The following is a 27,406-nucleotide window of genomic DNA, read 5'->3' on the forward strand; positions in this document are numbered from 1 at the left end:
TTTTAACAGTGCTAATGCTCTCTTTCTGTCAAACCTTTTCCACAAAAATAAAAATGATTATATACAATCTAGAAAATCCCTGTCATTTGTTAAGGATGTGCAAATTAATTAGTATGTTGTAAGCAAAGTAGGAATTCAGGCATTCTGTAGAATACCTTGATTATCAATTTTTCCGGTAACATAAACATTAAAGTAAAATTGCAGAGACATTAGTTAATCAAGCAATACTGTCTATCATGTTCCACAAAGTCAAGCCCTGCTGAATCAAAGTAAGATTTTTAAGTTGTATTCCACAGCACAGTAGGAAAGCACTACTGATTAAAATAAATCTATAATTTTCCACTGCTATTGCTTCACACATACTGGCTTTGCAATATTGTTTGGGTCTGGGTCCCAGTACCCCTGGATCAGTCAGCTCTGCAGAATGTCCTCAGCGTGTGTTTTACCCACCCATTGCAATACCTCCCAGACCTCTGACCCGTTACGTGACCAATGTGCCAGGGCAGCACTGTTCTTTTGGCCTTGATCCACTCTTTTTGTCTACCCTGCCTCTCCCAACACTTGTATTGTCTGTTCATGCTGATTTGAGAGGAGGTTATGACCTGCCAAACCTTGCAATACCTCAGTGATAAGCATTACTAATTGGTGTGATCTTGACCTGGACTGGTCATTATAGTGTTTGGCTAACAATCAACATATCAGGATGTCAGGTTTCACACTGTAACTCGGACTTGCTCTTGTCTCTCTAAGCTGACAGGCAGAGCGTTGTCAGCCCTTGTGGACTGATTGAAGGGCTGTCACATACTATGTGAGACCTTCACTTTGTAATGCCAACTCTAAGCCCCTTTTGTGTTACCCCTGCTCTCCCCACTGCACTTAAGGGTCTTTGAGCAACCCCCAGTACCAGGCCAGGAGGGCACAGAGTATAGTTTAAGGGTATGGCACGGCCTACTTGTGCGGATTGTCAGTCAGTTTGTACAAGGGGTATGCAAACAGTCCAGAACTCTCCCCCTGGGGTAAAGTCAATCTGGGCTGCGTCCAGTCACATGTAGGTCAGCAGCCTGCATGTTCGTGTGTGTCATGGTTTCCATTAGAGAGAATGCCCTGCAGTATCCTATAGAAAAATGAAGCCTCGGTTAGTCGAATGCACAATTGTGTAGGAGATCAGATGAGGATTTTACCTGCTAGTTTGATAGATTAGTTTTTGTCACACATGTGGCATACCATTTCCTGCTTTTCCTTTTTACAGACACTGCTGAGTTTAGACATATTTGAAGATATGTCACAAAACAAAACTGCTCTTGACCTGATCCATTTTAATGTTTTAACCTTTGAAACACTATTGGTTATGAATGAAGAGAGATGCATGATTTTATTGTGTGTGTGTGTGTGTATATATGTATATGTATATATGTGTATATATATATATATATATATATATATATATATATATATATATATATATATATATATATATATATATATATATATATATATATATATATATATATATATATATATATATATATATATATATATATATATATATATATATATATATATATATATATATATATATATATATATATATATATATATATATATATATATATATATATATATATATATATATATATATATATATATATATATATATATATATATATATATATATATATATATATATATATATATATATATATATATATATATATATATATATATATATAATAAAATAATAAATCCAAAGCAGTATTAAAGAGCTAATGAATTATGATAACATGATCTGTGTCTAACACTGACCTTGAAGGAAAGCCATCTACATATACTACTATCCCCATTTTAATGGAATTTTCCTGGAATTAATTCTGCTCCAGATTATATGCACATGGTGTGACAGAATTGCTGCTATCAGTATTCCTGAGAAGGATTAAAATGTTTTTTTTAAACTATTATCATTTTTATCATCTGCTATGTTCACTCATAGGGATGGTGAATCCAGATATTTTACCAGGCAATAAACTGTCATTTTAGTTTAGTTTAACTTAATTCTTCCAACTTTTCCACCCTCTTCACATTTTTACCTACCTTTTATCTCTTTACTTAAAGGCTACTTTATATTGTATTGGTGCAATAGACTTCATCATCCAGTCCAGCGTTTTCATGTACATGGAATATACAATTGAGCAATAGCACAGCGCTGCATTTTCTCTGTCCCCAGCAGTCAAGGAATGCTTTTATGTTTTTAGACAGTATATATTTGCAGATATTTTTGTACAATTATAAAGCTAACAGATTTTTCCTTGTGAATTTAGCTTAGTGTATTATTGCATTAGGATGCATGGAGTATTAATGTTGGTGCGTTCATCAGAATGTTGCTTTGCCAGTTGCCAAGGCCTATGAAATGGTTGTCTGTCTCAGAGCAATGCGAAGGTAAAGCATAGTAATCCACCAGAGTGAATGACTAAAACCACTGTACTTTAGTCATAAAGATATAGTCTTTATTCACAACTTTTTCACCTTATATTTTTTTTTTCCCCAACATAACCTTGTACAAACACACACCTTGTGTGGATTTACAAATCATGGCATAAATTCATAACCAAAACACCTAAAGTTGCATCATTTTAGGTTATACTTTTAAATTTATTTTTTGTATTGTTGGTGGGAGTAATTAACCCTGTTGTTCCTGAACTAGAGCTTTGCTGGTGTGTGCACCAGTCAGTGTATCTTGTGTCATGTCTGTGTGTTTATTTGTCTGTTTATGGCTTGTGCCAGAATATCTGCACTGAACATATTGCACAGTGCTGTCCAATGAATCTCGGATGTTAGGAAACAGATGGATGTAGAAAGAGAAAGGGAGTTGGTAATATGGTTTCCTATGGGATTTTAATAGTAGTCTAGGGTTTATAAAATGCTATATGTTTTTTGTTTCACTTGACAGCCATGATAATCATTATATAATAAGAATAAAAGTCACAATTAGGGTTGTTCCAATACCAATACTGGTGTCGGCAAAAGCTCTGATACTGCACATTTTTCAGGTATCACTTTCGGAGAGTACACAGACCAAATCACCGATCCGAGACTGCTCAATATTTTCCACAGTGAGGACCTGTAGACGTGAACGTGGCTGCTGTTTACCTCTGTGCTTAATGTTAATGCTAACGCCTAGAGCAGGTTAGCAGACACTTAAAACATGCTGATAAAGACAGAAATGACATTTGTGTTACAACTTTGATGCCTTCATTTAGTCTTTACTGTGATGCTCAATTTAATAAAAAAAAAAAAAAAACTAAACTAAAAACTGAGCTCTGGAGAGTACAGCCCGACAACAGTGGCAACTTGGGCGTTAAAAGTCTTCTTTAGTTGGACACCTTTGCATTTGAGTTCAGACACCACCAACGCACGTCCACATAGACTTTGGATGCCTTGACGCCCAGGTCTGAAAGCAGCATAACTCGGATTTTGTTTTTCTGCATAATTAGCCATGTGCACCGAGGATGAGCATCTTTTTACAGGCTTCACTGTTGGTTTTATCCATGCACTGTGGTAGAAAGTAACAAATGAGAAAAGTATCAGTGCTTAAATCAGCACTACTTGGGGTCAAAATCATTATATATTTGACTTTTAACACTTAGTTCTCAATCTCATTTAGTCTTCTAGATTTTAGATAGCCTTTTATTAGATGTATTTATTGCTCTTGTACTGTAACAAAATTGAGTAGCCGTAGTCTATTTTTTCCATAGAACTATAATAAAATAAAATCCAGATTTATTATAGATCCATGACTTCTTCACACTATGTGATATTGGACTGGTATCGGTATGGGTGAGCACACTAAGGCCAAGTATTGGTATTGGATCCCCCAAAAATGGTATTGGAACAACACAAATCACAATACACATAATACTTCTGTGGCCAACCTGGACGTCTCTGTAAGATAGTTGGGGTTCCATCTTTCATAAATTTTTGAACCATTTTTGTAACAGTATTCCTACTAATAAGTAAGACTTTGCTGATCATCTTGTAGCCTTCACCTTTCTGGTTTAAAGAAATAATTTTCTTTGTCAGGTCTTGTGTCATTTCTTTTCCATGTGGTGCCATTGACAACAGAAATGGGAAGGGGTTTGCTTTAAGTAACACCCTTTTGTTGCCAACTGTCTGATGGACCCTGTTTAAGTAATTATATTCACCTGTGGTTGAATGCATGTTCAATTACCGTATGTTTTTGGACTAAGTCGCACTGTTTTTCATGGTTTGGGTGGTTCTGCGACTTATACTCCGGTGTGACTTATGTGTTAAAATTTACACACTGACAGAGGGCGCTCTAGGCTTGTGTACTCCTGTACCACTGTCACTTCACACTTTACTGCCCATGTCCGCTGCAGAAGAAAGAAAGAACCACTGTCCTGTCTGGTATCATGTCAGTCGATTGCACCATTACTTCTGTATTGCTGACAATTTAAAATTTAAACAAACATAAAGTGAACTGAAACCATCCTGTCAGGATTCAGAAAGACTGGAATAATTCTAACTGGAACTGATGCCGAGTCTGACGAGAGCTACGCAGAAGAGGAAGCAGCACTCAATTTACCTCTGGAGGTCACGGAGTTGCTCAGAAGTGACACCAAGGACGAAGAATTCAGTGGATTTAGTGACTTGGAGTGAGATGGAGTTTGGTAAATTTGTTTGTCGTTTATGCTATAGTTATCTGAATAACTGTTCATATGTGACATTAGCAGCCTGTTATTCTCTATTCTGTTATGTTCTGTTGTTATTACTCTAACTTCCCTTTGAAAATGAAATGTCGGTTCCCGGTCTCTGATTTTATAAATGTTCTCCAAACAGTGCGGCTTATAGTCCGGTGCAAGTTATGTTTTTTTTCTTCTTTAATATGCATTTTTTGTCAGGTGCAACTTATACTCCAGAGCGACTTAGTCCAAAAAATACAATACCAGTGTTGTGCATGAACGAGTTCAAAAGAACACGTTAATTGAACACGTTAATTTTTCAGTGAACTTTGATCTGAACGCAACACATTTGTAAATCAAGAACTTGAACGTGAATTTGTTCAAATTATGTGAGATGAAGGATGTACGTCACTGTTGGGGTTCAAGTAATTGTCGGAATTTGTTTTCACCTGGCGAGTGACAATCTGCTCACACTTAACCTCACGAAACCACAGGCTCGCGTCAACGCGAAGGTGTTTCCACCGGAAGCTCTAGCGGTTCCGTAGGCCTACTGACTCTTGTGTTTCTCAATGGGAAAGCCGATCAAACTTGACTGGGCGCGTTTAGCCACTTGTATTTACCTTCTGTACAGGCTGACCACAGTAAATGCAATGATTTCAAAAGTAAATTTCAAAGCACTAATTAACAGTCTTTGTGGAGCTGGGCTCTTCCACATGATAGAGAACTGCCCCGGGATCAAGATGTGCTGATGGTAAACGCACAAATACAACAACATATCCATGCTCTGTGTATTTTTGACGGAGATATGCGCCTATGTTCGCGTAGAGCGTCAAAAAAATAGGATGGATCCTGTTTTCCGAAATCTACGCACGCAGGACGCGCTGCTGCAAGTGCATCTAGTGCGTGCAGAGGAGCCGCCCTCATTCACTTTCCATACATTTTTCAAATTACGTGTTCAAAAGTTGCAGTGACATCCCTCTGTCACAGAAAGAACACATATAGTCGTGTCCTTTAGTCCGACAAGCTGATGCATTAGCGCACAAGGAAAAAGCTGCTTTTTCCAGCGTTAACAATTTATGCAAATTAGCCATGCAGTTTTAAGTTTTGTTTCTGTAAAACGTAAACAAATGTGGCAAAGCTGAAATAAACACATTATAATCTCAAACGGGCTGATGTGGCTCTATAGTCCTTCTGTTTAGCATCTTGTAAAGTTGTTGTAAACTGGATGTCAGTTTGAAAAATAAGTTCAGCCTTTCATTTACATATCTCATCTAAAAATAAAATGAACTGAACTTTGAACTAGTTCTAAATTAAAATTATGAACTATGAACGTGAACTGTTTACTTTGCACATGTGTGAACTGAGCTTTGAACTAGTTCATGAAAATTGTGAACTTGCACAACACTGTATAGTACACATTTGGAGCCTAAAATGTAGCTTTGCTCTGAAACTTTCAGTGGGGTGTCCTCATTTTTGCACCACCCTAATTTGACTAAAACTGAATTATGTAATCCAAGTTATAACTTTAGTTTTTTGTCCTAAGTTCAACAGATGCTGTATTAAAGTTTTTATTAAAATTAGCACATTTTTCTAATATTTTTGAGTTCATTTACATATTGTATTAAATGTTACTTTTCAAAGGGCGTGTACTCATTTATGCTGACCACTGTAAATATGGGTCAAAGGAAGAGTTCCATCCACCATGTGCTGACTCCTCCCCCTCTCAAACTCTAGGGCCTACGACCTTGGTTAAATGTGTTTTCCGTACCGTAGCAATCAGGGATATCCCCCGGAGGGGCCTTGGCCAGGGCCAGCGGGGTCCTGCCTATGAAGGGAGGAGGGAAAAAGCAGCAGGCAGCACTTTCTAAATTGAAGTCAATAACACAGCAGTCCATTCTATCAGAGCCAGTCCTCCCACACAGTTCGCTTACAGTCAATAAGGAGTGCTGAGGGTAGGATGTCGATTGAGTTCTTCCAAGTACCACTCCTATGGCAACATGTGTTTGCATGGGATTCTTGAGGGAGTGAAGGTGTGACACTGATGCTGTAAATGTTCTTTATATCTGGTGTATAACTGTGTCCTTGTTAAACAGTCCTGCATTAATTCTACAGCTGGCCCTTCAAATAAAATCATGCCAATGCAGGCATATCTTAGACACATGCACACGCAGGCGTATTTTGCCTTTAATCCTTTTTCTTATGTTAGCACTTCTACATTGCTTTGGGGGATTAAGGGCAGTATGCTTGGTGTGCCCTGAGCAGGGATGGGGAAGGAAATTAGTGCCTGGTAGAGTGTAGACATCCGGTTGACAGGAGTTTGGCTGTGTGTTGAAGCATGTGCCATAAGCAGACACATTGTTTCCTGAATATGAAATGTTCATATGACACTTCCCCACAGCAGGAGACAATTTTCTTATGAACTCGTTTGTCCATTTTACAAGAGTGGAAGTTCTATTAGATTCCTAATGAATCTGTCCACAGCATTTTATTTTTTCAGTGAACATGGTAACATTCATCCATTCAATAAGTTTTTTCACTTTGTTGCTGTGCTGTACATGTGCTTGCTTGTGTTATTTCTTATTACGGTACATTCACTGTTTAAACATTGTTCCTACCTGTTGCTTATAATCGTGTTTGTTGGCAATGCTTTACAGTGCCATGTGATTGTTTTTTTTCTTTTTCTTAATGCCCTTGGCTCAACAAAGCTACAAATATGCATGTATGAATCTAAGACATGTTTACTATGTGTTGTGGAAACTGAAATTCAAAATTTACGGGTTTAATGCAATATATTGGTGAGCCATGTGACAGAATAAAAAAAAAAAAAAAAAAAAGGTTTAGATATAATATGTATAGTTTATATATACGGCTAACATAAGAAGGAACTTTACAATTTTTGAATCTATAACAGTTTTCGTTGTATTTGATATAATGGGAAGCTATTGAAGCTTGTCATAGAGTACAAATGGGACTCTGTCCCTCTTTGCTGGCATGGTACTATCAATGTAGATTTTACTCTACCCTGAGTTGAACAGCAACATGCTTGGTGTTGTACTGGCTTGTCTTTGAAGGTATCAGAAAATTTTTGTGATGCTTTTCAGTTACTCATAATTGGGGTTATGCAATTAATCACATTTTAAATTGTTGGTGTTGGTCAATTACAAAAGGGCTGCTTTCAAAGTCTCAATAACCCATCATGAATATTTGATCTGTTTGAGTCTGCATATAGTATATATCTTTGTGCAAAAGCATTTTCTAAATTATTGCTTTCACATGTTTAGCCAGTGTATTTTATTATCAGATCATGTCAATTGCCTGATGTGATTGGCTAAAGCTCCACTGAGAATTCCTTCTCTTCCATACTCTTTCAGTGGGTGCTATTTCCTCCTTTGTTGTTGTATCAGTATTTGTTTTTCTGTATGATGCTCAAATGTTATACATTGCAGTGGTTTAATAGGTGATAGAAGAAAAAATAAACATTTATGTAATCTGACTTCTAATCTAAAGTAACTGGCTAAATGAGAAAGTGCTGTATCTGAACACATTATGCATTTGAAAACATGTTTAATGATGAATTGATTTATGTTTATACCCCCAGTTATTTTTTAAAACTGCAATAATATCATCCAGATTGTTGAGTTTTTAAGCATGGCATAGATGCGTTTGATTATTCATTTTCAATGGCACCTGTTATCCTGTGTAATATAATTTCTAGCCATCTTGTGGTTCTTTCCTGTGTCTTCTTTTCCCAAGAGCTCATTGAGTGTCTAACTCAAATAATGAAACATTTAAATTCTTTAAGGTTTTGCCTTTAGGTTTGAAATAATATGCACCTGCTTTACATCTGATCAACTCTAGCCGAGAAATATGGGCTCTCTGCTACTGAAGTAGAATGAAGCTCTGTGGAGTACCTCTTCGCCAACTCATCTCCACCACTTTTCCAACACTCCATCTACAACCCATGCCCAACAACTCTCCAGCCTAGCCTAGCAACTGCGCAGCCTTTCATTTTGACAAGCACAAAGAAATTGACAAAAAGCCATGGTTGAAAAATGCCTCTGTCGACTCTTTTCCTCCCCTTTCTTCTACCCCTTTCCCGCTTTCTGTCAGCACGAGCAGGGGCTGGGAACAGAAATGGCTTTTTTAGTGACACAGTCTGGCTATTTCATTTACAGTGTCAACCGGACAAAAGGAGGCGGAGACCGATGACAATGACCCTGCCATGATTGTCCCTTGGCACTCACCCTTTTGCTTTTTTACTCTTCCAAGTTCTCCTAAGTTCTCCTGCGACTAATGACGCATTATGTATATGGTGTTCCAAGGCTTTTGACTCAGCTGAGACCATTTAGTCATTGGTAATATATTTATAATATATACAAATTAAATGCATTTGTCACCTTCCACGGTGGTTGGTCTCTCTCATCCTCATCCAGCTCGGGTCCTCTACCAGAGGCCTGGGAGCCTGAGAGTTCCGTGCAGTATCTTTGCTGTCCCCAGTACTGCACTTTTCTGTACTGAGATGTCCATTGTTTTTCCCGGTATCTGTTGTAGCCACTCTTCCAGTTTGGGGGTTACGGCCCCAAGTGCTCCGATCACCACAGGCATCACTGATGCCTTCACTTTCCAGGCTCTCTGCAGTTCCTCCTTGAGCCCCTGGTATTTCTCTAGTTTCTCGTGTTCCTTTTTCTTGATATTACCATCGCATGGTATTGCGATGTTCACCACCATGGCTCTGCTCTGTTTCTTATCCGCTATCACCATCCTGTCCGTCTGTATCTGGAAGTCCCACAGGATCTTGGCTCGGTCGTTTTCCACAACCTATGGTGGTGTTTCCCACCTTGATCCTGGGGTTTCCAGCCCGTACTCTGCACAGTTTCTGTACACTATGCCCGCCACTTGATTATGTCATTCCATGTATGCTTTCACTGCCAGCATCTTACACCCTGCAGTTATGTGCTGGACTGTCTCAGGAGCCTATTTGCACAGCCTACACCGTGGGTCTTGTCTGGTGTGGTAGATCTGGGCCTCTATTGCTCGAGTGCCCAGCCGCCAGGATGTCTGTGCTGTCCTTCAGACCAGCCTTCTCAAGCCATTGGTGGGATTTCTTTATCACCCACTTCAGTTATGTTCCAGTAGTACACCCCGTGTAGGGGCTTGTTCTGCGATGATGGTCCCTCCAGCACCTCTTCCTCTGGACCCCACTGTCTGAGACATTCTCTGAGAACCTCATCTGTCGGGGCCTTGTCCTTGATGTACTCACGAAGTTTGGATGTTTCATCCTGGACAGTGGTTCCCACACTCACTAGTCCTCGGCCTCCTTCCTTCTGGCTTGCGTACAGTCTCAGGGTGCTGGATTTGGGATGGAACCCTCCATGCATGATCAGGAGCTTTCATGTCTGAACACCTGTGGTCTGTATCTCCTCCTTTGGCCAGCTTATGATTCCTGCAGGGTATCTGATCACTGGCAGGGCATAGCTGTTGATTGCCTGCACCTTGTTCTTGCCATTGAGCTGGCTTCTTAGGACTTGTCTCACTCTTTGCAGGTATTTGGCCGTAGCCGCTTTCCTCGTTGCCTCTTCAAGGTTGCCATTTGCTTGTGGGATACTAAGATACTTGAAACTGTCCCAACGTCTGCTGTTCCCTCTGGGAGTGCGACCCCCTCTGTGTGGACTACCTTCCCTCTGTCACCATCCTGCTACGTTTCTCAAGCCCAAATGACATTCCAATGTCTGTGCTGTAGATCCTGGTGGTGTGGATCAGTGAGTTGATGTCTTGCTCGCTCTTAGCATACAGCTTGGTGTCATCCATGTAGAGGAGGTGACTGATGGTGGCCCCGTTTCTGAGTCGGTATCTGTTGCCAGTGCAGTCGATGATTTGGCTGAGGGGGTTCCGACCTACGCAGAACAGCAGTGGGGACAGTGAGTCTCCTTGGTATATGCCACATTTGATGGACACTTGTGCAAGTGGCTTCCTATTGGCTTCAAGGGTGGTTTTCCACAGCCACATCGAGTTTGCAATGAAGGCTCTTAGTCCTGTTGATATTGTACAGCTCCAAGCACTCAGTGATCCATGTAGTGTGTGTGTGTATATATATAATATGTATATATATATATATATAGTGTGTATATATATGTGTGTGTATATATATATATGTGTGTGTGTGTATGTATATATATATATATATATATATATATATATATATATATATATATATATATATATATATATATATATATATGTATATGTATATGTATATGTATATGTATATATGTGTGTGTGTGTGTGTATATGTGTATATATATGTATATATAGATAGATAGAGATATATAGATATATATATATATAGATATATAGATATATAATATTATATAGATATATATATATTATATAGATAGATATATTATATATATATTTATATATATATTATTATTATTATATTATATTATAGATAGATGTAGGCCTGTAACGATAACAAATTTTGCTGGACGATTAATTGACCAAGAATTTATTGCGATAAACAATAATATTGACATTTTGAGACCAATTTCAACTAATATAATGACCATTGAATAAAAATGCAAATACATCCTCTCAATTATCAATAAACTTACACTTCCTGTGTAAATCTTCTTTAGAAAGTAAGACAACCAAAAATAACAGGCCTAAATAAAACGGACTTAACATAGGACTAGCATAATGGGTCTGGCTCACAGCATGGACTTGTTAAAAATGCACTTGAATAAACTACTGCTGAACCAAATACAACCAAAGCATTAAATAAAATGCATTATTAAGTCTCTATAACAAAATTGTCCTTTAAAAGTTATTTTAGTCACTGACTTACATTGGAATATTGTGTCTCCTCTCTCTGTGGCTGTTGCTGTAAGCCTCGGCGTTTTGGTCATGCACTGTTCGTATTAACCCGCGACACAGGATGTTATTTCGCTATGAGGGAGCCTTTGTCCTGTCTGTATTGTGTTGGTTTCTTGTGGGATTTCAGGCTCTCCCGGGCGCTAGGCTAGTTGTGTCACTCGGGTTTGGGTTTATATCGGCTGTTGGGGTTTGGGACATTTCTTCTCGTCGTTTGCGTTTCGCTCGCTGCATTTTACGCATGTGGCTGTTGAGACGTTTCACGCTCACCAGTGTTGATTCGGCAACGTGACTTGTTTTGGCGATGAACGGAGATGAACTGTTTTGTCACTCTGACAGTGACGCTAGCCTGTGCTGCTAGCGCACCGCACAGACAGCGCTTCTGCAAATACAGAACGCGCGCATCCGCTGTGTTGATAAACACAGCGCACGTTGGTTCAAGCGTCTTTACGCTTGTCAAACGAGAGGAGTCAGAGCGATTGAATGTTTTTGTGAAGGATTCTGCCTGAGAGCGAGGAAACAAACAAGCATGCAAATAGAACTTATCGTGGCTAGAAAAGTTATCGTACGATGAATCGATTTATTGATTATCGTTACAGGCCTATATATATATACACACACACACACACACACACACACATATATATATATATATATATATATATATATATATATATATATATATATATATATATATATATATATATATATATATATATATATATATAAATCTGTAATGTCAGTGTCCTTTTTAGATCGCTTTATGCAGCTGTTCAAAACCTCACTGTATATTTTCCCACCTGCATCCTGAGAGCAACCACTAAAGGAGAATTATATAGGTAATATTACAAATGTAGCTCAATATTTATCGACCAGTGTGCAACGTAGCTAGTCTCTTAAAAATTAGTTGGATTGTAGTTATTGGTCTTATTGATTTTAATAACCAGACTGTTACGGCATTTTATTTATTTTTTTTAAGCATGGCTAGGATTGTTGACACTTGCATTGTTGTTTTTATCAACATACCTCCCAAAATTATAAATAGTATTTGTATATGGTGTAGGGCTGCTTAGCCATTATAGGTTTGCAACAGAAAATATTGCCGTCATAATGTGACAATTCTCTGAAACCAAACCAATTCTCTGGCGAAAATGTCACGTCTATTTTTTGTTAGATTGCAAGAGGATCTAGAACCAGACCACAGACCCCTGGAACTGTCCAATCACTACAGCAAATTTGTAAAATTAGTTAAATGTGCAAGTTATATCTTATATATAAAACACAGTTGGGTTCTTTACTACTTTCTCTTTTAATCCTTGGAAGCCACTTTTTTTTTTAAGATTTGTTATTCCACATGTCAGTCAGATTATGCTTTTGTAAAATAATTTTTTTTAAATAAGAATTTTCAGTAGTAAATAATTCAAGACCTTTTTGTATTTTTCAAAAGCAGTTTGGTATCACAGCGCTCTAGTTATGACATGGCAGGTTTTAATATTACAAAAAATTGAGGCATCACTACTCACTATTATGTTTATTATAATTCACATACACTCACACTGTCACCTTACCAGTTACTAAACCAGGATTATCAACTCTGACTGCAGACCTTATTAGATGTGCGCACTCATGTTTCTTAATCTTGCCCCCTTAAACATGCCTCCAACATCTTCTTCCTCACCCGTTTGCTCTGTAGGCAGCAAACATCAATTATGTATTGATGAAAGAAAAACTCATTAATGGGCATCAGGTTGTTTAATGGTGGTGATCATGCTTGTTTTCATGGCCATTAATTGCGTAGTAGAAGATGTTTGACTTCTCCTCAGCCTGCCACCAGCAGACAGCAGTCTGCTGCTGACAGTGATGCATGGGACCCCCAAAGTCACATTGATCAAAGAGGAAGTGTCTGCTCATACAGACCTGCACTGGCCAGAAGCTGCAGCTTGGATGAAATTTTATTCCTAATTTTAAAAACATCCCATAGAACAAAAAATTAATTAATTAATTAAAGGCATGTTTCCATTTTAGGTTAGTAAACCCGAAATATCCATTGCATTGTGGATGTGCTGGTGAAGGCAGATCCCATTGTTGCCTTAGTTTAAATTACTTGGTCACATTTTCCCTCAGTCTTTGAGTATGGGTTTTGGCAAAGATATAAGTGTTTTCTACTGTAATCTTTAGATTTTTGTGCATACACACTAAGTGAATTAAATGACTACAGTTTTAAAACATGCCCTAAAGGCAGGTTTCACTTCAATGATATCAAATGGCTTTGTCTTTCACTTTTAGCACTGCAGTTGTGTATGTACTTGCACTAAAGTGCACATGCCTTTGTGTGTAAGTATTTTGCCTTCTCATATTTCTGTCAACTCTGTCGACAATCCCAGCGTTTATGAGATTACCAGAGCCCATTTGTGCTCCGGCGGGAGCCATCTTGGCTCAGAGGAGGCCTCTACTGGGAACCATCTGGGCTCAATTCAAAGCAGTTTCCACTATTGCTAGTGCTTTTAGAATTATCACAAAGATATTTATCCAAGTAGTTTGTGAGTTTGGCTATAGATTTCTGTGTGCTCTTGAAAATGTAAACATTTTTTAAACATTGTAATATGCATGCAAATACTGCTGTGTAGTTTCAAAAATCCCTGTTTGACAAATTCTCTTTAAACGACTTTTCACTTAAAACTCACATCACATCTATGTGCACTCAATACCCATATTTTCTATAACAATTCTGCTATTTATACACTGTGTTGGTCAGTTTTGCTTTGCTTTTTCATTATTATTTTCTTATTATTTTAAGTGTTGCATACATAACAGGCTGCCTATCTCCAATAGCTATTCAGGAAATGTATAATATACACTTAATGTCTTGGTCTTATTCCGCCAGGATCATCATCAAAGCTTTACTTATACCTCTTTATTGAAAAATAAAAAATAAAAAATAAAAGTTACGTTTTTATTTTTTTCAAAAAAGTGATTGTGTTCATTAATATCTTTTAGCTTGGGCCGAATATAAGCTTGGGAGGTTTACAAACTTAAATCTCCTCAGATTTCCCTGGCGACTGCACAGCTAAGCAGCCTTAGTTTTAATCGCTTGACTTCTCCCTATCTCTTCAGCACACCTGCCCTCTCACTTTCTCGCTGACTGAGGCTTTAGAGAAGAAAATCAATTGACCCCTCCCCCCATTCCTCCGCGTCCATCACTTATGAAACAAAACGTAATGAATACATAATTAGCCTGAATAGGCACAATTTGGTTACAGTCCATTATGGGCAATATTGTGAAAATCTCCTCTTTGTCAGCAGGTTGGCCATTTCTTTCCCTCAATTTGTTAACTTCAGAGACTCCAGAATTACAGATGGTTTACATTATTAAAAAGGAAGATGAAGATATTTAGCATCTTAAATTAAAGGGTATAGGCAACATTTTCTATTTTTTATGGGGTGTATTATACATTCATGTCTTAAAATAAAATATTTTAGATTAAAATTTTATATTTTTTGTTACAGGTGGAAGTTGAAGTAGAGAGCATGGACAAAGCTGGTAACTTCATTGGCTGGCTGCACATTGAAGGCGTCAATCTCTCTGTGGCGCTGGTTGAAAACGCACTTTCCAAGGTCCACTTCACAGCAGAGCGTAGTGCCTACTACAAAACCCTGCTGTCAGCGGAGGAGGCTTGCCGGCAAAGAAAAGAGAAGGTAGGTCTCATTGTAGTATAATATAAAACTCCGATGTGACAATTTTAGAACTGGCCTCAAAGTTTTTCTATTACACCAATGGACCCTAACCTGGATAACTAGAGCAGAAATTCTTACTTGCAGTTATCCCTGCTCTCAGTTCTTCTGTCTGGCTTTGGAAGAATATTAGATTACAGTCCTAAGCGAAGCCTGGTGTTTGATCTGTGTAAGTGTGGTGACTTCATTGCACAAAAGCCTCTGGTCTGATCATATGTTTATGCATGTAAGGCATCAAATTACAAATAATTACGCTTTTGATTTATACGGTATTTGTTCTTGACAGTTATGTCTTTTTACATTGTATTCATTTATTCCCTCCACCTCCCCTAATCTATTAACATAGCCCTCACTACCCTAGAGCTTAGAAGTGGCTGCCATTCTGCACCCATGGACACTCAGACCACCACCACTAATCATTCATTCACACACCACTTTTATGCATGGGAAAAGTAAGGGGTCTTTCCACAGAACACACCAATATGCAATGTTATACGCTGGGGTTCAATCCATAGACTGTATAAATGTACATAGCTAACCCGCTAGCCGTTACGTTCCAAACAGGAAGTGACCACGGGCCCTCTTCTAGCTTCATCGACTGCAGCTCAAATTGACTTTGTATTGAAAAAATGACACCCCTCTCTCCTGAGGTCATCCTGCTGCTGTCAGGCTAATCATTTTGATCTTAAAATGTTGGCATTAATCTGCGCTATATGATCCTAGTGGTTTTATTTCACTGGTTTGTCCGCTATTAATTCCTATTCCTAATATGGAACTTGGCTCCAAATTTGCTCATATAACAGGGTAGCCACGGGGTCTTAAAAGTCTTAAAAAGGTCTTAAATGTCATGTTCCTAAATTAAGGCCTTAAAAAGTCTTAAATTATGTTGTCCAAATGTTGTTGTTTTTTTACAAAAGTCTTAAATTTCTTTAGCCTGTTTTTTTGTTTACTCAACCGTGCTGCGGTGCAATGTTAAATGGAGGAAGGAAAAAAAACGTGAAATCACATAACGTGAATGAACGTCTAATTTGGAGTATGCAAACAATACTTTGGTTTCTGGTGCTGGCGGCAATGAGTAAACAATCAGTACAGTGGAGGAAGACGTTGGATGGGTCATGGGGAAGTGTAGGTTTAATCCACAGTGGTTTAGATTCTAGATATCGAACAGTAGTTGGTTGGTCATTATTAAAATTGGATCTGGTGTTTTTTGCCGGCATAATGGGTGCAATGTTGGTCTTAATTTTAAATTTATTGGTATTAAAAAGGTATTTAAAAAGTCTCAAATTTGGGGTAGTCAAACCTGGGGATAACCTGTATAACTGCTAGCCTTGTGAACTTCATTTGATTGGAGCCAAATGTTATGGGTGACATCACACTTGCTTAGTCCACTTCTTTATACAGTCTATGGCTGAACAGCCAGTCCTAGATAGAATGTGGTCACTGCAAACAATGGATGCATACTTGTAACTAGGTCTTGGCTCTTTGGGGGTTTCTTGATAGATTGAGCCTCATCTTGCTCTGGTCTGACCTTGGCCTGCATTATTTTTATGGCTCCACTCTTCAGTCCAACCGCATGCTTGATATGCCAGCTGTCATGATTGTCCTCATTCATTTTTATCATTTGAACTTCTTTTATTGAAAGCCTTTGTAGGGCTATGAGTGAGTGAGTTTTAGGGATGGGACAGTAAACTATATTATTGGTAATTGTGATTTAAAGAAAAGGGATACAATAATTGTTCCTGGTACACTGTGATACTTTTTGTATAATTGTGGTCATCAGCAACAAAGATAATGTCTGTCATAGCGATTTAACCCCTGAACTTATTCATATTATGAAATTGTTAATGTCTTTTTAATTTTATTTACCCTTGAAAAAAAGTTTGCCAGTCCTCTAACTTGAGGGACTGCAGTCCCAGATTTTCACTCCATCCCATTGCATAAATGATGTTGCATCCTTGAACAACACACTTCACCTACCTTTGAGCTTTTAACAAGTTGAAGTCAAAATTATGGTGGTCAAGTGCACTTTTGTATCCTTTGACACTGAAAGAAACTCTGCCTGCCATCTGAACACACAGGTCTTGCCATGTTAAATGCAACTCCTGCCCATTCTTGACACCGCTGTCAATTTCACTAGAGGTCTGTGGCAGTCCTTTGCAGCAGTGAGACAGATAGGCTTTCTGCACACAGGTTTGACTTCAGCTAACCTGAGTGTGGACAGAGTAGCAATGATGCCTGGGTTGAACAAACATTGATTATGTGTGACTTTATTTAGATACAAGCTCTGCTGATCTTGAATATTTTGGTCTGTTTGTGTGTTTTCATCAAACACTTTTTCATACAGTGTTCAGTCTGTGTAGCTGCAAACTATGCAATTTACAGACAGGAGTTTGGACTGGGTGCTCTAATTAACCCTCAGAGACCACTGAGGGAAAAGTATTTGGTTGGCATTTTTCCTGTCTTTCTTTGAAGTGGTGCCTTGTCCTAATAGTCTGAGTAGGCTGGGGCTAGGTGGAGCAGATTACGTATATCTAAGTCTCTAAGTCATTTTGTGTGTGCCCTTCTCTCATCCCTCTGGCTGTGGATGAGAAAGACGCATGTTACTGCTGCATCAGGATCCTCGCTGCTACAATAGGGCTGTGAGAAGTAGGAGACAGTGGGTGTGTACAAGTGCTCATTAAGGAGAAATTCTGTTGTCCTGCTGGGACCAAGGGCACACCAGGGGGTTGATGCTTGCTGGGGCAGCATACTGAGCCAAACGAGTTTTTGCTTAAATTGATGTTACGGAATGACTTTTGTTGTAAATGGGACCAAAAGGAGAATTTAGTATGTGTAAATGAAAGTTGGAGAATGAGTTTTGGTGTCTAATTTCATAGTTTCAGAGCTAACAAAAGAAGTATGTTCCAAAGGGAGGTTGTATACTATGACAAAGAATATCTTGACACTGTTAAGCACTGTACTAATGCTTTTTTTTTTTTGCACAGTGTCTGCTTTGTTTTTGTAAGACATTGCACATTTTAAATCATGCTGTCTCCAAAAGCCAACAGCAAGGAAAAGAAACATGTAAATGAGTCAACAGTCGCCTCTCAGTTATAAGTCAAGTGTGCCAACTTCACGGCTTTTTTTTTCTCCTCAGTAATTATCCAACCTTGAAGGAGATTAACACACTCTGATGGGCCTGAGAGGGATCATGGAAGATAGAACAGAGAGGGAGGGAACAAAAGTGGATATGACAGACCATGTTAAAGATATTTCATGTCACAGGCCTCTTTCATCAGCGCCCACCCCTTTCCTGCAGACCTGCTCCGCCTCCTCACATACTACTTCTTTTAATCTCTCCCCTCCACACATCTCGATGTACACTTGTTCACCCAACGTTTTTCCATTGCCCTTCTTCGAATAATCATCCTGGAATCCCCTCTTATTAGCCGGATTAATGTCTTGTCCAATGCCCTGTGTCATGCCCCTCCTCCAAGGCTTAAATTTGGTGCACAGGGGAGATTGTCTTCCCGTTAAAGTATGCTTTGGTTTGGTCACCATGACCCAAATTCCAGTCCACTTGTACCGTTCTTGGATAAACAAAATCTCTGAAAGCAAAATACAGGAGCTGCCATTTCTTATACTTCACTTGTCCATCAACTCGGCCCATCAAAGATCTCCAAGCCACATTGTTCTGACATTGAGCTCAGTGATGTGTCCTTGGCTGAGTCTGATTGAAGTACGTAATCTTGTTTTTACTTCTTTTGGGTCCGGTCCAGGGTTTCAGGTCTGGCCAGCATTGACAATTGCCCTTCCCATGGGCCATTGAATTACAATATGCATCTCCTGGCATTAAATAGTCATCATGCATTTTCAGCATACTTGATTATAACCTTGCGTCAATGTCTGTGGAAAATGGCTGCCTTGACCATCTTAATAGTCCTTTTAACAACACATTTTGCCATGTCGTTCCTTGTCATTGTCCATTTTATTCTTCCTGATTTTTGAGAGTGCGAAAACCTGTATCTCCCAGTTGTCCAATCTCAGACGTGACTTCTCAGCAGTCAGCCCATCACACACCTGGCTGAACTGAAACACACTGTGGATAAATCAACATAATTGGGCTTTTAGTGCAGCTAATAGGTTTGTGTCTTTAGGCTCAGGATGATGGAAATTTAGCTTTTAGCTTTTTTTCATGTTTTTTTATGTTTTATATAGTTCAGTTGGACTGAATCTTATCAGATTAACTGAGTATTTTATTTAAATAATTGTCAATTAATTTAGTAATTAAGTTTTATTTAAGTTTATATATGGTTTTTACACAGGCTCTAGAACATGACATGTTCTCAGCAGCTTGTTCAGCAGCACAAGTTTTATTACCATATAATCCATAATTTGGTCAACACTGAAAATGAAGGAATGTCTATTTTGAGGTTTTGATGGAAAGCGTTCTTGTCTGTATGTGTTAACCTGAGATAATCGCAAAATACATTAATGTTAAGTTTTATTTTAATAATAATAGAGTTTCTGTCTTATTGCAAACTATTAAGATGTATACTGTCAGTATAAACCTCCATCTATATCTAAATATAGTACTGAAATGTAAATATGCATCCTTTCTAAGCTTTTTAGCCTCATAAGTAACAGCAATGATGTCCTTTGCCCCTTAAGTTGGAAAATATATCAAAAGTTTTATTATTACTGGTTGTTTTCCCCTGAGATTACCCTAGTGCACCATTTAATCTTTTTATTTGCCTGTTGGAGCTCATTCAAAAACATGTTTTGTATAGCTTTGAATTTGTGAACTCCAGCCTATGAAACAATTTGCCTCTGCACAAAGTGCCAGCATCAGAAACTCTTTGAAATGACTTTAACAAGTGTGGATATTTGCCAGAATTTCCATTTGTCTGTAAAACTGCTTTTGGATAGTTTGTCATATATTTATGTGGGTTTGGTGTAAATTTCCTGTGGGGTTATTACAGCTCTTACATTTTGGCATTAAAATATTGACAACAATATATTTACAATATAAAAGTAGAATTAATTGCACAACCCTGCTGACTGCACCTTTCTGTCATTAGATGTGAAATGTATGACCATACCAAGCACACTGAGCAGTGAACATTTGGCTCTTCTGCCACTGAGTCAATAGTGGAGAGATGGAGTTTGACGCGTTGGTGGCATGTGTGCAATGGCAGCAGGATCACAGCAAGGGGACATTATTGCCTGCAGGGAGGATACAGTGAAGGAGATGACCCATGTCAGACCTCTGTGGAAAATACATTTTTTGAAAAAGATAGAGATTTTGCTATAAACCAACTCACTCTGAAGTATGTCATTGGCTGCACTGTGCCTTTGTCCCATGTGAACATTTGTGCTACTGCTTACTATTACCCTCCTGCTGCACTCTGTTATCTCTTGCCCTCATCTTTCTCTTCAGCAGTGTGCTCGCAAAATGAACCACCTAGCACACAAAAGCAAAGTGCTGACGGAGTCTTTTTCATGTGGCTAAAAGATTACATAATATGATTTTCAGTGCACTGTGTACACATCAGCACACACAAAGTTGCTTGCAGATAGAGAGGCAGCCCACGTGTTCCCACCATACTCTCACTGTCTCTTTCTGCGCAATGGGATGCACTGAGCATGTGCAGAGCCACAGTGCAGAGCTACAGTGCAGAGCTACAGTGCAGACACAGACGTACACATGGATGCTCTCTGGGGACTGCCCCCTGCTGCTGACGGCAGGCCAGACCCTGTGCCCTGAGGCACAGACAGAACCAAAGAGAAAGATCAGTGAAGCTAGTCATGTGTGTGTTAGACTTGCACCCCAACCCCCAGTTCCTTCTCACTCTCATCCTTGTTTCCCCAGATGCAAGCTGCACACTCAGCAGTCTGTCAGCTCTACTTGGACTTCTGTGAATATACAGACAAACATCCTCTGTCTTTCTCTTGCTTTCCAATACAGGGCCATGCTTAGGTCTCTGGACAGCACCTTTTCAAGTCATGTGACCAGTGTTCAAACACACCTGTGAGGCTGTTAATGTAGCAGACATCTATGCACTCTCACCTACTATGTGCTAAATTATGTATATATGAGTTGCAGAATTACCGTATATGCTGATATTGAATGTGCCATTTAGAAATGTATTTAACCATAAGGACAAAAACTCCTTACAACTGCTGATGAAGCAAATTGTGAAGTTAACAAGTAAGCATTTTGCTTGCTATATAGTATTAACAAAAACAATTTTCTTGAACTGCTCTGGGTGTTTCAGTGCTGTGATACAAATATGTTGGTTTGTACTTAGATGCATGGCCTGTTTGTCCTTGGCCTGTGTTTTCCCTTACCCAGTCATGCAGAGGTTTCTTGCGGGCTCTTTGCAGAGGTCCTAGGGGGCAGGTTTGTGGCAGCCTCTGGTTCATCAGTGCAGAAATAACTCAACCCTCCTGCCTCCTGCCTACACCCCACTCTTTCACTCTGGGGAGAAGGCCATTGGAGGAGACTGGAGGTGAAACATTGGCAGGAAGCATAATGTGATGACATGGTGTGTTGCATTATGGCCGATTAACACATGCTCATCTCTATGGATTCACATACAAAATACAGATATGGAGGTCAGGCTGCTCTCGTCTGCTCTATATATCTGGGATTTATAACTTCTTTTCTTGACCAAAAATCTGTTCCATGTCTTGAAATGTGCATATGAATAACCTACAGTGGCGGTTGCTTACATTTACTCTGCTTTGGGACATTGTAAGGAATCACTTTTCTGCATGGTTTACTGTAGTTGCCCTTTTTCTTCTAACAAACATTTGACACAATAACATTTGATTTTGACCATGATTTCTAACATTATTACATTATTAACATTGAGAGTGCCTACTTGGGAGTTTACTGAGCTAAGCATATCGTGTCCTACCATTAAAGAAATATCCAGCAGGGTAGAGCTGTAGGGATGGCCTGTGTCCTGCAGATTGTATATTTGTGTAGTGTAGCAGGCATCAGGCTGAAGCCCCATTGTGATTTTATCAGAGAAAGATATTTGCATGTTAAATAAACTCGTAAGTCACTTTTACTTTTGGGACCTCACCTTGGAGCAATACTTAACTCTGCGTAATACGGGTCAATGGTTAAATATCCCTTACTTTCTTTCTGCTTCCATAGTTCTTTCACTTTATCTGCTTCCTCATTCACTTTTCTGTTTTTGTTGCCCCATGAAAAGCAGCAGTGCACATGTTTTCAAATTCATGATTAACTCAAGCAGCCTTGTACTTATAGCATCTTTTCCCTTCTTATAGTGCAGGTATATTCAGGCCAAAGGGATTGTTGCCAGAATGTGCAGAAGTAGCTTATATCCAGTGTGGAGGCTCATGGCTCATCAGCTCTGTTTATTACTCGCTCATAGACACAGAGAGCTCCATGCATTGGCAGGCTGGTCGTGGTTGAGCAGCCAGTGCTACTCCTAAATGCCTTTGCTTATTCCAATTCTATTTGCCTCATCACCCCCTCTGCTACTACCTTGTGTGTCCTCCAATCATTTATCCAGTCCACAGGGACTATAGATAGATTCATGATAAATAAAATTCTTACAGATCATTCTACTGAGTTATTTTTTAACATGAGTTTTGTTTCTGTTCTAAAGGGTTTTACTCTACTTCAGTTTTACAGTGTGAATTTTCTTAAATTTCACATTTAATAGCATTTGTTAACTATATCTTGAGTGCCGTGTTGTTGTTGTTGTTTTTTTTGTTTGTTTGTTGTTGTTTTTTTTTTGCTTTTTTTTATATGTAAGCTGATCTCTCTATGACATTCCATGTCAGCTCTCATTTTTATCTACCAGGAGTTTGGTATAGGTTCCACCATGAACAAAGATTTCATAGTTAAGCTAGGAAGGGCACAAACATTGAGTTTGTATTTGCCAGTGTGATTTTAATGAAAAATTTGTTATGGAAACAATATTATGTATGGTATGTCCTGCTGTTTAATCAACATTATGTTTAATCAACCACATTCTTCTATCCTGTAGTTGCAGAATTTGGAAGACTGGCAATGGCAGCATCCTTAGCAAATCTTTCCCCAGAATAAATCCAAGAATATGACGATTTCTGTTCTCCATCTGTTACATGATTAGCTCTGTCGTCATTGTGTTAATGTTCAACTTGTATTTCATTAGAGATTGATACATTTTAAGAATCTATTTGAAGTCACATTTTGCTAAATGTTAAAATTGATATGTTATTTTTAAACCAGTGGGAATACAAATTTTGGATGGTTGAAATTAAATTGCAGATCAACAAACTTTTTCAGGAAAATCAAAAAGAAAAAAAAAAAAATCCTTAGAATTTAGTCTAATTTGGGTCAGTCAAATTTTGGTGTATTTGCTTTCTGGCTGGCTCGCCTGAAGAAAATATACAAAATCTAGAGAATAGGTCCACTCAGTGCCGGCTTTGGGACTTTGTCTTTCCCTCTCTCCCCCCTCTCCCCCCTCTCAGCTGCCTCAGGGAGCGACTGTTACATAAACATGCTCTCGTCATCGCTGTACTTCCAATTCCCACTGTTCAGTCTCACTCAGCTTCTTTACTCAGATTAGATTTTCGTATATATACCTTTTATATTCAGGACAAAGTCAATTTTTTCTTTTTATACTTTTCTGTGGTTTATGTGTCTATTCCTTTTTCCAACTCACTGCAAGTCAGTTTTGAATGCACATTTATATAACATGAGAAAATGCATACTATTACTAACTCTATAGGAGAGGCCAATGATATTTAATGCATGATGGTGGGCAGCTAAATGTAATATGGTTAAAAGGCAGATTTATGTTGCAAAAATTAGTTCTTGTCACTGATAGAAACAATCAAGGTTCAACATTTGTGAACTTATATTTTAGACATTTGTCATTAATGCACAAAGCAATCAATAAGGAGAACTGGCTCTTGCCCCCCATCTGGGAGTATGACATGTTCTAACATCTGAAAACCACCAATACTGAATATACTATATAGTTTGAGTTACTTTAGGGGATGTTACCTTTGATGTAATAATAGTGGCGTCTTTCTCCAAGTCCTTCCTTTCCCATCTCTACTTTCTATTGCAGTTTTTCACCACTGCCAGATCCATATTAACCTCTCTGTCACTCTCCGCTATGCTGCATCTCAAGCATTCCCTTAATCCCAGTAGCGCGGCTCCCCCCGCTCGTATCCTCCCCCCTCTCCTCTCCTCCTCTATAGTGCCATTATTATTTTCTTTTCAAAAAGCGACAGAAGCAAAGTGAGACCAAGAACAATCAAGTGAATTCTCAGAACAAGGGAAAAAAGATCAGGAGTCCTTTACACAGAAAAATTAGATAATACCACCTTGGAAAGCCAGTCGTCATGGCAACACTCTGGCAACTAGGGACAGACGAGCCTGTTAATTAAAAAGTTGATTAATTGCCTTTTAATTGCATGCTTGTACATTGTAACAACGAGGTAGGGCTTTTTCCTAATCAGGCCACTTCAAACCAGGTCTCTTTTATATTGTAATAAATGGGAAATTCTTTTGTGGTGGTAACACAATTCTTAGTGATGGAGCAAGAGTGTCAGTGAAATTGCATAGAATGAAGGAAAGAAAAAAGGCGGTACCGCATAGTTTAAAATGTTTTTTTTTTTTTTCCTTTCTTTCTACATGTCACCTTGACACCATAAATGATTAAATAAAAAGTTTCTGGCTTTCAGATCAAATTTGTAGAGCAAAGAAAAAGGACACATTTGCTAGCGTGGATAATAGATTATTCATCATTTATTTTTCTTCACATTTCTAAACAAGCATTTTGAACAGTCCATCTTGCCTTCTTGAATTGTTTCCAAGGTTATGACCAATTGTCTGACAAATTCTTGGTGTGGTTGCATCCTAATTAATTGGCATAAATCCTGTTTCTTCAATCGCTCCTCATGTTTATTTTGAGGGATGCTGATGGAGCATTTGTATATAGCCATTATTACTTGAACGTACATTAGCTTTTATGCCCTTGGTTGTTATGATGGTCCTTTAGTGACAAACCACTACTTGGGCTAAGAGAAAAAATGGCTACACTTGTCACAGGCCTCCATATGCTGTAGTGCTTACCCCGGGGAATGCATGTTTGATCTGTAAGCAATGTCTGCTTGGTATTCTTGTCCGTCTGGCCTCCTGCGCTGCCTAGGAATGGTGCTCATGAGGATGGTGACACAGGTGGGGATTTGTGTGTTTGCATGGCACCCTGATTATATATGCGCCCACATGTCCTGTTTCCATAGTAACATAGGATCCCATTCAACTTGTGTGCAGTAACCACCGATCTCTGTCAGGTGTATGTTGGTGCTTGTTTCTGTACTTAGTCACAGGCTGACATGTATGTTGTGTAGATTAGTTTGTGTTAATTAAAAAAAAAAGTGTAACAAGTTGTCATTGTTATAGCCTTGGGTTGTCTCCAAGCCCTCGACTGCCATGTCTTAGATCATGTCTGTCTTTATCAGAGTAAGGGTCATATTAGTCATAAGTCCAAGTAGAGTAGCCTAGCTGCCTGCATGCAGCCTCTTTGATGGCTGAACATCTGTTAGTTGTGATATGGACCCAGGGAGTGTGCCTCTTTCTCCTTCCATCCTTCACTTGCTCTCTCAGCTCTGTTATAAGTTCCCCAGCTGCTTTGCCCCCTCCCTCCACCTAAAATCCTGTCCTGCACCACCTGTGCAGTTTTAATGCATAATTTATCTGCTAAGTAACCACATCCAAGAGTCTTGTCCTGTCATTTCAGTCCCCCTTCTTATAGTCCCCCAGTGCGGTTTGGCTTTGTCTGCCGTTGTGGACAGCTTTTAGGAAAGATTAGTGTTGACTTCAAACCAGTCCAGCAGGTTGAACTGACCATTAGAGCGTTTAAAATTTAATGCAATTAATTGTATGACTTAAAAACTTTAAATACGTTTCACAGTTGGCAAGTTCATAAGATTTCCAAGGACCTTTCTCTCACACAACTGCCGGTAAACAAAATGCTTAAGACATGTTCATATTATAACAAAATGTATAGTTTGATTTAAAATGTTTTACTAGTGAACCTTTTGAATACTTGATCTGTATCTGGATCATTCCATGCACTAGGTTGAATTTTATTTTCCAGTGTTGGGTCAAAGCAGCTACCTCCTTCACTGTGATTTACCGATGTGTGATTTCAATTTTTACTGCTTGTCACAGTGGGCTGTGTCTGGCTGACATGTTTTGTTACTATGTCCACATGTGTGGCCTTGTAAGCCTATAAGCAGTCGCATTATATTAGCCAATGTGTCGTAGCTCAATCCGGACCTCCATATTCTCTTCAAGGCCACGCTTATGCCTGTACCCATACTTGTGTGTTTGTGTGCGATTATTCTTCTGTATTTTTATCACCACCATGCATTACATCTGAATATTGGCCCAGAAGGAGGAACGGTTTGAAGCCCCGGCAGACCACAATCCTGTAAATCTCTCTGCCCCTGCGAAACATGGCCGCTCCACTTCTTACAATATGACAAGGTGAACCATCCGGGTTAATGTACCATCACCACCTCTGACCGCAGGCGTACCTTTTGGGGTGAGGCAGCTGCATTGGGTTAATGTTGTTCCTCCTCAGTTTACAAGAATGATCGGGCCACCTTGACATCTGTCGCTCAGGTCTGTCCAATCTTGATCACTATATATATATATCTATATATATATATATATATATATATATATATATATATATATATATATATATATATATATATATATATATATCTCTCTCTCTCTCTCTCTCTCTCTCTCTCTCTCTCGCTCTCTCTCTCGCTCTCGCTCTCGCTCTCGCTCTCGCTCTCGCTCTCGCTCTCGCTCTCGCTCTCGCTCTCGCTCTCGCTCTCGCTCTCTCTCTCTCTCTCTCTCTCTCTCTCTCTATATATATATATATATATATATATATATATATATATATATATATATATATATATATATATATATATATATATATATATATAATAATTTTTATTTTATTTTTTTATATGTGAACTATGAGATTTCAGGACAACGGCAGTCGCCCTGGGCTTCAACTGTAACACAAAGTGGTGATTGTACCTTGAAGCAGCTCAACCAGTCGATAAAT

At 38.8% G+C, this 27,406-nt stretch overlaps 1 protein-coding gene across 1 annotated transcript in view; it reads left to right on the top strand.

Moving 5' to 3' along the window:
• snd1 (staphylococcal nuclease and tudor domain containing 1) overlaps positions 1-27,406 on the top strand; it is an 87,584-nt gene that overhangs the window by 30,881 nt on the left and 29,297 nt on the right. The window contains exon 8 of the mRNA XM_055154061.1: positions 15,072-15,260. Coding sequence (XP_055010036.1) covers positions 15,072-15,260 — 189 coding nt within the window. The remainder of the gene's footprint in view (positions 1-15,071; positions 15,261-27,406) is intronic.

This window comes from Boleophthalmus pectinirostris, unplaced genomic scaffold (genome assembly GCF_026225935.1).
Source record: "Boleophthalmus pectinirostris isolate CB_2022bp ecotype Guang Dong unplaced genomic scaffold, ASM2622593v1 HiC_scaffold_18, whole genome shotgun sequence".
NCBI lineage: Eukaryota > Metazoa > Chordata > Actinopteri > Gobiiformes > Gobiidae > Boleophthalmus > Boleophthalmus pectinirostris.